This window comes from Etheostoma spectabile, chromosome 9, assembly GCF_008692095.1.
Source record: "Etheostoma spectabile isolate EspeVRDwgs_2016 chromosome 9, UIUC_Espe_1.0, whole genome shotgun sequence".
Taxonomy (NCBI): domain Eukaryota; kingdom Metazoa; phylum Chordata; class Actinopteri; order Perciformes; family Percidae; genus Etheostoma; species Etheostoma spectabile.
Genome location: NC_045741.1, coordinates 14,392,617 through 14,403,625, shown reverse-complemented (window position 1 = coordinate 14,403,625; position 11,009 = coordinate 14,392,617). Strand labels below are relative to the sequence as shown.

General features: G+C 38.0%; 1 protein-coding gene and 1 long non-coding RNA gene across 2 annotated transcripts in view; both read left to right on the top strand.

Annotated features, from left to right (window-relative positions):
* The window catches only part of LOC116696277 (uncharacterized), a 4,015-nt gene extending 3,229 nt beyond the window's left edge, over positions 1–786 (top strand). The window contains exon 3 of the long non-coding RNA XR_004333670.1: positions 730–786. This is a non-coding gene — a long non-coding RNA (uncharacterized LOC116696277). The remainder of the gene's footprint in view (positions 1–729) is intronic.
* Positions 787–5,617: 4,831 nt separating this feature from the next.
* Positions 5,618–11,009, top strand: part of ptprc (protein tyrosine phosphatase receptor type C) — an 11,496-nt gene continuing 6,104 nt past the window's right edge. Inside the window, exons 1-11 of the mRNA XM_032526217.1 lie at positions 5,618–5,632; positions 8,037–8,097; positions 8,248–8,356; positions 8,641–8,678; positions 8,998–9,107; positions 9,300–9,390; positions 9,774–9,850; positions 9,966–10,002; positions 10,117–10,214; positions 10,551–10,676; positions 10,846–11,003. Of these exons, the coding sequence (XP_032382108.1) occupies positions 5,618–5,632; positions 8,037–8,097; positions 8,248–8,356; positions 8,641–8,678; positions 8,998–9,107; positions 9,300–9,390; positions 9,774–9,850; positions 9,966–10,002; positions 10,117–10,214; positions 10,551–10,676; positions 10,846–11,003 (920 nt within the window). The remainder of the gene's footprint in view (positions 5,633–8,036; positions 8,098–8,247; positions 8,357–8,640; positions 8,679–8,997; positions 9,108–9,299; positions 9,391–9,773; positions 9,851–9,965; positions 10,003–10,116; positions 10,215–10,550; positions 10,677–10,845; positions 11,004–11,009) is intronic.

Here is an 11,009-nt window from a genome sequence, read left to right as displayed (position 1 = left end):
CACCTCATTACTCATTGCTCACTGCTATTGTTATAAAGAACAAATGGACAAAACAGCAGCTAAGACGTGTTTACAGTAAAATCCATTCTTAAAATCAGGATTGTAGTGCTCACACTGCCAAACTCAACTCATGAGCCATTTTTATTACATGTTTTGATACTAATGTAAAGTAATAAAAAAATACAGAGATTGAAAAGCACAAAAACACTGAATATAAGAACAACCTATTTTTGTTGATACTGAGTGCACACACCTTGAATATTATTTTAAACAACATCACGCTGTCATTTCTAATCACTAAGAAAGTCTATAACAATGTAAGAAGTAAAGTCCTTTTGTGCTTTAATAAAAGCTTGAGATCTGTCCAAACTGAAACTATAGTGCAAGGGTGTTTTAGCTTTTATTGCAAAGCAGGAAACAGTGGTTTGCCTTCTGAAATAGCAAGTGTGGCTCTTTGCTTTATTGTCATAGCAACCAGGTTGTACAGCGCTGCCTCATGGAGAACTAAAGATGAAAATGGTGGCTTTCCTCTTTTTTGACCTGATCATGCTTTGGCCCTGCAAGTTTTATTCGTCAGATGAAGTCAGCACCTTACATAAAGATACACACAAAAATCTAGTTTGTTGAGTGTTTTTCTTTTTTCTTTTCTTATCTGCATATTCTATGCACGACACTGGACTCTTTTGTGACAAAAGCTACAATGATTTTGCCCATTTTCTCTATCTACAGGCCAACCTAACGACCACAAGGAAAACCAGCAGACCAAGCAACAGCTACAATAAACAAGGAGTAGCAATGCATAAATATAATATCATTGCTATTATATTGAATAAAAGGTTAATTCTAATTAAGGGCTGTATTGTGAAATATCACCTGGGCCTCCCCTACCTCTCACTGTCTCATCTCTTCATGGATTCAACAGCCACCAGGCCAGCAGAAAATCATGGATTATATGCTCTATGCACAATGAGTGAAAAACATATTTTATCACTCTTATCAAGTATTTTGGATGACATTGGCCTCCGTAAGTGACCTGGCTCACCCAGGTTTTAATTGCAGACGTCAATTAATATTCCAAAGTTACTACTGCGGAAAACCTAACACTTAGCAATCTTTTGGTTGAGGATGTGGACCACAGTTATCTTTACCTACAGACATTACGTATGCAAGTATAAAACATGGATATTGCACTCTACTGTAGTTTGTGTTCATTTCTTAACATTTTACTTTGCAGGAGATAGTGTGACATTCATACTGCATGGGAGGAAAAGGCCCTTTCAGGGCTAACTTTACTCACTTGTATACTCCCATTTTTCTTAGTAGCTGGCTTTTAGCTGAGCCAAAGCCTACTAACTATAACTGGGTTTATAACCTTTATACTTTGAGGGCCAAAAATTGACCCTTCAATCATGGGAAAATATCCCAATGTGTGTATAGTGTTTGTGCATTATATTGATTAAGTCATATACAAAGCCCTTGCTTCCTCACCCAATGCAATGTATTTATGTCTCGCTTCCTTGTCTGAAGTGTCTGCAAAGTGAGTTAAAACAAGCCAGATGTCTATTCTGATGCTACTTACAGGTTGTTTGTCATGTTTTACTGTATTGAACAGAGATAGACGAAAACTTGAATGTGACATCTCTGGAATGTGAAAAAACGTTCCGTCATAGAATAAACTGTACCTGAGTTTGAGTGGGAAATCTATAGAACTTGTCACAAAGTTAAGGTGGTCAAACTTGTCTTTCAAGTCAGGGTGAGTCTCATCAACTTTGGTTTAATAATAGTAGGTATTGACTCTGTAGAAGCTAAGCTATGGGTAGATGCAACTCTACATGTAATGCTTACTCCAACTCCATTTCCATTACTGGATGCTGCAGAGTCCCTGAGGTCGTCCAGCTGATACTTGCCTTCCTTCTCTGAATATAAATCTCCTCTGCACAGTGCACTATGGCCTTATTACCTCTTCTTTCTTGTTAAAACAAAGTCGTATATAATTAAGGAGAAGAATTGAAAAGTTAGCAACCACCTTTGTAACCAAAAAAAATGGTCATCACCGTTTACATGTGCACCCTTGATGAAGTAGGAATTAAATGGTGATATTGTCTTGGGGCCTGATTTTGTGTTTCTTGGAACACATGTTTCAGCACTCTCACCTCCACGCACCCACCCAAAATTCCACTTACCTTAGTAACCAGCTTATTTGTCAACACCTCAACTCCACGCACCACGACAACAAACTACTGTCATGTCTTCAGACGCCCCAACAACTGCCCACAAACCTTCACTCACCCAGCAAACCTCACTCACGACTCCCAATTCAAGCACCCACACAACTACCCTGTGTAACGTATTTAGCCTCAGTTTACAGTTTACTGGAAACATCACTGTTGCATCCAGCTTAATATTGCTGACACATACATGCTTATCAGGTAAGACTATTGAGTTTTTTTACTTGAAGGTGATCGCCGCTTTCTTCCATCTTACGCAATCCTGCTCCTACTACAACTTCTCACCTCACCCTCACCCCTCACCCTCATCCTCAACCTCATCCTCAACCTCATCCTCAACCTCACTCCATCCAATCCAAACAAGACATAACTCTCAGACAACACCACTCAATCCCAGACTTTACCTCCAATCACCATGTCCCACACCACAGTACTCCACCAAAGTTTGGAATTATCTCCTTTACAAGTTCTCATTGTTCTGTATTAGACTGTGTTAGTATAGACAGTTACTTACACTAGCACTGCTAAGGAGTGGTTACAAGAACTGAAAATACAGACACTTGCAAGTTTCTTTGGAAGAGTTTTAAAAGTTTTTTCATCATGTATTAATATTAATATTTTGTATTCCTTTTGCATATCTCATTTGAAGTGTTCTCCCACAACACCAGCCCCTTTACAGTGTGAGTATCAGTATTATTTTCAACATATAATACTTATATACGTCATCTTTACACATGTCCCAATAAGCACAAGTGAGTATTATATTGGTGTCCAGTATTTCTCTCCTGCTATTAAAGTGTTTTACACGGAATGTCCAGTTGTTTGAAATCAAAGGGGTACTATCAATTTATATACATTCAACATCTACATGGAGAAACTGTCTGAGATTCAAAGATCATCAAGTGGTTATATAAATTAGAAGATACCTTGTGATGTCTGTAGTTTATAACTGTTGATTTTGTGTGCAGTTCTTACAATGTCATCGCCTCGCATTTGGCTTCCAGATTGCTGATGAACTCTCCCACGGGCACCTACAGATAAACATTAAGAAAAGGACAGCAAAACACTGAATATATACCGTGGTTCATTCCCCCATCAGAACTTAATATCAATCAAACCGGAAGCCCTGTACTGAATATGAGCACAGTGTGACATTTTGGATATTCCTGACAACGGAACTCCTGTCGCAGCACTGAAAATGAAACTCGGACAAATGGAATAGAGTAAGATAATGTATACTGTTGAATTTCATCTCATTTTCTTTTTAAATGAAAAAAATAGAGACACAGATTTCATTTAACTTGTGTTTTTCAGGTGAAGGTGAAGTTAGAGAAAGCTGCATGCCTGGACACGTTTGTTACGGAGTGATTGGAACATCAGCTCTTCACTATTCTCATCAAATATATTTCAGTTAAGACCCCAAATGACAGTAATGTGTTTTGTATCACCCTGGTCCACAGACATTTGCACAGATTTGACTACAACCATCACTTCAGGAACTGTCCTTTAACGTCCGCACAAGCTCCTCGGTATGTATAGTAGAGTCCTCGATGTTGTTGACTTTGTTGTTGGTGATATACTCATTTACATATTTCTTTATTGTAGATATGTACTGTGGTAGTCGTGGACATGTTGCTTTTTTGCACAGGTTCTTGTATTTCTTTAATACTCCACTGGATGTGTTACTAACGTCGACTAACGTGGTTTTCTCAACATTACTGGGTTCTGTCGGGAACACGTACCTGAATGCTCAGCCTTCCAACTGGCACTACTCACGCAGTTAGTTCCACTGCATATCTTACAATGAATCGAAAAAGCTAGGGTTAGAGGCAGCACCACATTGTGTGAGAAAACGGAAATTTAAGGCACTGATAATAGAGAGGCCACACTGTGGTAGACTGACGAAATGACGATGACAAACAAACATTGTAAACCGAGCGCAGATCGTGGTGGGCTAAAAAGTGGAAATGTTTTGTGCACTGTGGTTAGTTTAATACATATACACTGTGGTATTAGCTCGCAGTGCCACATTGGAAACCTAAAACAAAGAAGCGCATTATCACCAAGATGCAAAGCATATAGAAGAACGTGCATCCTGTCCTCAGAAATGGAAAAGACAATGAACGCAATCGGTCTGAGCTGGAGCCTGCCTCACAGTATGGTGCAGCAAGAAAAACGCCAATTAAAACACAACGTGATCAAGGTTGACTGGTGCGTAATATTCATTTACCTCAGATAGCTACAACAAAAGAAAGAAACGCCCCACCCAGTTCAGTGTTACATTTTCGATGTCGCCAACGTTTACAATAAAAAAGCCAATTCAACCAAACCTCCATCATGCTGGAAAACAACAGTAAAAAGTGTCAAGATGTCAGAGGTGACAACTGTGGTTGTGATACTCACCCAACAGAAAACCCGACGTAATGTTATAGTTATTATATCTCTTTGCAAAATTGCACTTTTGGCGAATTTACGGTCAGTTAACCAAAATAATTTAAATACTGTGACATTTGAATCATCCACTGTACTACATGCTAACACTTTAGCATGCTAAGTGATGCTAGGTGTAGATGACCTGAGATTGGTGAAGATGATGAAATATATGACATAACATGAACATGAACATAAAACATGGATGTCAGAGTTGATGTTTACAAGAAGCAACCAAGGTTTAAAATGTTAACAGCTAAAATTGCTACTTGATAAATTAGCATCTGGTTATCTTAAGATCCTTTTTATTCCCCAAGGGGTTGATTGATATTTTCATTTAATTTCCATTTTCTTGTCAATAAATTGGAACGTTTTCTTGTTGTCTTCTTATTAATGTTGCTACTGTACTAATGAACGGTGGTGCAGTTCAGCTCGAAAAACTACAATCAGGAGGAAAATGTAATATACTGGACTAGATACATGCAAAGACTTAATCTGTGAAGTCCAACCAATTACAACACGAGGAATTCACAGACCGCAGACTTCACAGGAAACGCCGCTGGAAGTAATGTCTTTTTTATTTGGGGGTCCCCTCTGCGCCCCACGGCATGTTCTGGCGCCCTTTCTTTCCACTGCCAGTCAACAGGTTGACTAAGGTTGGTTTCAATGTTAAATATCCAGATCTGACAACGGTGTGTGAAAGAAAAAACTTTAAAACACTGTTTTAAATCAAATGCATAAAGGTGCAGTCCTGGGAGGCTCTGTGACTCAAAATTGTCCGTCAAGAAATGTATTTACAAATGAGATTGAATTTTGGAACATGAATCCAAGATTTACATAACGTTATTTAAATTTAAAGAATTATAGTAATTTTAATTGAGGTTATTGTGCTCATTCGTCATCAATTATTTAAATTATGTAAGTTATCCGATTGTTTAGTATTTGTCTTTTATTAACAGATGGCGTTGAATGCGGTAATTGTTCCTTGATATCAATACACCGTGTAGGCCTGCAATAAAAAACAGTGCTCTTCAAGTCATAATCAATAATGAATAAATGTCAATGTACTCCAATCACAGTGGTTATTGTCAGTGTTTATTCTCTTTTACTAGACGAGAAATCACCTGCTTCATTAGTTCTGACGTGACTGTTGAATTTAAAAAAACAACTTGAATTATCATTTTTTCTTTAAATACTTCTTCTTCCATTGACTTGTGTCTACACGTCATCTTATAATTATACTGTTTCCTGCTTTAACAACTATTTCCGTTCATGATAGCTTCATTGTAAGAACGACTCTCTTTAATGTAAAAATGTTTTAAATGTGAAATACATTTCCAGGATAAAGACATTGCGCCCAATTTCACAAACTATAGGAGCAAATTACGTTTAACCGTGCTACTGTATATTGTGAAAAGTTAACTTCATTTAATATAGTATGGGACGTTTTCTTTAGCTGGGTGCACAGTTCAGGTCACCTAAAAGCAGATGCTTCCCCTACTGGCGGGGGTGTGAAAGATTGTTTGTACACTGATTGACCCACTTGAAGAAATGTGAATTGTTCTGTGAAAATCGTTTTATTCATAAATTGTTATTTTATGTGTTGTCATCAATTACAGTTTAAAAAAAAACGAAATCAAGAATGCAAGTAGGCCTACTGTTTGTTTTTTTAGCACACAAAATTGTTCATAAGATTTTATAAAACCAATCATTTTAGAGTGAATTTATGTGTAGGCTAAACTTCAAAAAGTCAGAACAACCAAAAACAACCAAACGGGAACGTTGTGTGAATGTTCAGCGCAACCGCAGGGGAACGTTACAGTTGGTTGTTCTCTTAACGTTTAGGGAACGTTATAACTCTGAGGGAATGTTCCCTAAACGTTTGGTTTGGTTCAAACTAACCTTTAGAGAACCAAAAACTAACAATCCCTAACATTCCCTAATGTTCCCTAATGTTCCCTAACGTTCCCTAAACGTTCTGTGTTAGTGGGGAAGTGCCTTCCCGACGCTATTTTGCAGAGCAACTGTTGCTGCGTCCAGGGCTTAGCGCTGCCCAAGGAGATTGTGATTGGTTTAAAGAAAAGCCCAACAACCCAGTTTCTTTCTCATATCCCAGAATGCATGCGCAATGTAGCCAGATCTTACTCCCCAGGGCTTTGGAGATAGGTCGGGCAACGTGAGATTGGTTAAAATGGAATAACTAAAAGTTGAATTTAAAGTGGCTATTTGTAAGATTGTGTTGCTTCTAACTCTATAATGAATAGTTTTCAACGCAAATTTAAGTATCTTTTTTTGCTTTGCAGATTTTGTTTTTAAATTTTTTTTTTAACAACCAGGCCAATCAATAAAGCAACACACTAATAATGTTAATCAGTGTTTAAACTGCTGTAATAACTAAATAACATTCCAATTTTTGTCGGAAAGCATTACGTGTTGTATCTAAATTAATACGTTTTGTTTTTCTTCATTCTCTTACAGTACCGTTGGTACGCTTACACCGTCAGTCCCTTACAGAGAATAACGTGATAAGCGTATCCTGTGTTTTTGGAATCATTTTAATGGACCTGAAAAAATTCAAAGCGCGTCTTCTTCGTGCTGGAGTCACTCTGAAGAGAAAATGGGAAATGCGAGTTTGTATTCAACGATCTAGCTACTTAACAGAATACAGCTTGAGGTTTGTGTCATTTTTGGTTTCCCCCCCCCCCCCCGAGAAAAGTAAAAAAACCCCAAAGAACCCCCCCCCCCCAGCACCCCACCCCACACACCCAACACCCCAGAGAAAAAAAAAAACCAACAAAGGAAAAAAAAACCCACACCCCCCCCCAAACCCAAAAAAAAAAAAAACACACACACAACCCCCCAAAAACAAAACAAAAAACAAAGAAAACAAAATTGATTATAACTTTTTCCTCCATGGTGCCTGCTTTAAGTATGAATTTTCTTTGGTGGTATTCTCGGGCTCAATCGGTCCAACCATTTGGCTGAAACTGGGTTTCCTGATCATACTATATTTTAGTCTCTGGCACTGAGACCTTTCGACTTCTTATGTGCCGCAACACCATATACTAAATGATAAGGATGGCTGCTAGCAAAACTACAAGCAGCACAATCAGGCATTTAGTAACTCAACAAGATCAAAAACATGAACTAATAAGCAGTGTGAAAAAACATAGGACATTTAATAAACACAACATTAGTGTTTTCCTCAGGTTTTTTGTTTTGTCACGTAATGTAAACATTTTAAAGTTGTGCTGTTAGATACTTGCCCAAAGTATTTCTGTAGCAGATTGCAAAACTTTAGACCAATCACAACAAATTTTTCCTTATCGTTCTAAATATCGTATTTATGCACAAATTGTGATTTTTTTGTGTTTTCAGGTGTCTGCTTTCAATGGACGTTTTCACAGCAAACCCTTCATACAATCTGTTACCACTTCCTGTACGTGCTTTTTTAATTATTGCCACAAATCATCTCATTGTCCACTTAAATCATTTGACATCTTTTATTTTGTACACACGTCGATTTCTGTATATTGTATCTTAAACACAAATGCCAACACTTTGATATTTTTTTCCCATTATTCTACAGATAATGACCGAGCTCTCATTGGGTTTCTGGTCTTCCTCATCATCGCCGTGTCTGTGGCTCTGCTTTTGGTCGTCTACAAGATTTACATTCTGAAGCGCACAAAGTCGCAGTAAGGATGCTTCTGCATCAGTTTGACGGTCACATTGCTTATGTTTTTATTTATTTTTTATTTGTGTGGTTGTTTTGTTACACACAAATAGGCTAGGTGATTCTGTTATATCAATACCTTTCATTTAAACTACATGAAGAGCACTATTATTGCATTAAAACAGACAAATCGTTATTACCTATATAAAACTCTTAATGCAGGCCTTCTTTTCCATTCTATATTACATATAATTTTAATTCTTTGAAGTCAATCTTCACAAACGTTTTTTTTTCTATTTTTTCCAGAGACCTGGGTGAAAACATGATGCTTATCTCAACAACAAGTGAGTTAACTTTAGAGCTCCCGTTTTTTTCCTTGATTTTGTCTTGTATCATGTGATCATGGCACTCTTTATATGTGATAAATGGCACCCACATGTAACAGCAGCTGTTTTTAAAGGATTTATTATGTTATGTCCAAATATGCAGCTCTATTCTTTTCTTTTTAATTACATAATTTAGAAACATTTTTCAAGGTAAATAATTCCTAAAAACAGAAATATATTCAAATATTTACTAAACTGCAATTTGAAATACTGGCAAGTATTAGATTAGTTTTATTACAGTATTACATTGTTTCTGCTGGCTGGTTTGCTGTTGTAGATGATGAGGAGAACCTGCTGCCTGTCGAGCCAATTGCAGCAGAGTTACTGCTGGAAGCCTACAAGAGGAAGCTCGCAGATGAGGGAAGACTTTTCCTGCATGAGTTTCAGGTACACTTTATACCTTTGTTTTTATGTATTTATTGCATGGTTTACAATGGAGTGGCAGAGAGAGATATGACCTATAACAAAGGCTAGACTTGAATGAAGAAGGTTGGATGTGCATGCTATGGGCCATGGCCAGTTATAGATTAGAAAAAGTCTGGGTCGTTGGCAAATTACACCATTTGTTTCTGCTTTCAGAGCATCCCCAGAATCTTCTCAAGGTACAATGTGAAAGAGGCCAAAAAGCCCTGCAATGTCCCCAAGAACCGCTACGTGGACATCCTGCCATGTGAGTCTTACAAGAAGCTTTTTGGATTAAAGAGATAAAAGCACTTACCAGAAATGTAATGTGTATTTTTAAACAGTAAATCAGTTGGTATAATACCTAGTAACTTGGCTTGTCTGCACTCATAGATTTGGCCATACTGTGTAGACTGTGGCAGCTATTTCTTTAATATCTGTAGTTGTATTAAACTTTTGTGGGAAATGTTGCAAATTTGTGATGGATTACATCAACGTATGAAATGCCTGTTATATTTCAGGTTATCTCCATGAACAGCTTATTCATTCCATTTTTCATTCATTTAGGGTTTTAAGGTGTCCTCTGCAATATTTTCATTAATCTAATTATTAATTAATTCATTTATTTATTTATATTCTGTCTTGAACCAGATGATCATAACCGCGTCCAGCTGACCACCGGAAATGGAGAGACAGGATCTGATTACATCAATGCCAGCTTCATTGATGTATGAAACACAAAATTATATACACACACTAGTCATGTTGAAGTGCTACATTTTGGCCTCATGATCCCTCTCTGACAACACCCCTAAATGAACATTATCTGTTTTCCTGCTGCAGGGGTACAAGGAATCCAAAAAGTACATTGCAGCTCAAGGTAAAGCAAAGTTATCAAATACTTCTTTTACCCAGTACACTTGTGTTATGTTTCTGGTTGATACTAAGTGTGCATGTCTGTGTGTACAGCATATACATTCTATGTGTGTTCTAGGTCCGAAGGACGAGACTGTGAGTGACTTCTGGAGGATGGTCTGGGAGCAGCAGTCATCGATCATTGTAATGGTAACACGCTGTGAAGAGGGAAATAGGGTAAGAACAGGAGTTTGATCTTTTAGGTGACTTTGGTTAAAATGTTATAGTGGTAAATAGTGTCCTTTATGTGACTGAAAAAAAAGCTTCCCATAACTGACTGACTTGAGTCCCACTCACACCATAGCTACTCTGCCACATATACTGTATCAGATATGGATAAGACCAAAACTCACACTCATCTCTCCACTCTGTGATCTGATTTGTTGGAGAATGTTACTGTTTTATCTTTAGCAGTCCTCTTTTAACATGCATCAACATGCAGTGTTACTGGTGTGCAAAATTGGGTTGTCCCTCACCCCTCTCTCTTGCTCTCCTTTCTCATGTTGCACGCAGGTCAAGTGTGCGCAGTACTGGCCGTCTCCAGACCGGGAGACAGAGATCTTTTCGGAGTTTATAGTGAAGCTGAACTCAGAGGACCGCTGTCCAGATTACACCATCCGCCATCTCAGCCTGACTAATGTGAGTCTCGATAAAAACGCTGTGTGTCTGTGTATAAGGCCAGTATATCTGTCCATCTTTATCTCAATAAATACACTTGATCAAATATTATAATTATATTTGTGTTCATATATGTTTTTGTGCATGTTTGCATAACCATCTTTATTTCTCTGTGTGTTTGTGTCTGCAGAAGAGGGAGAAGAACTCAGAGAGGGAGGTGACCCACATCCAGTTCATGAGTTGGCCGGACCACGGCGTCCCAGGGGAGCCACATCTGCTCCTGAAACTGAGGCGGCGTGTCAATGCTTTCAAGAATTTCTTTAGCGGTCCCATCGTCGTTCACTGCAGGTTAGT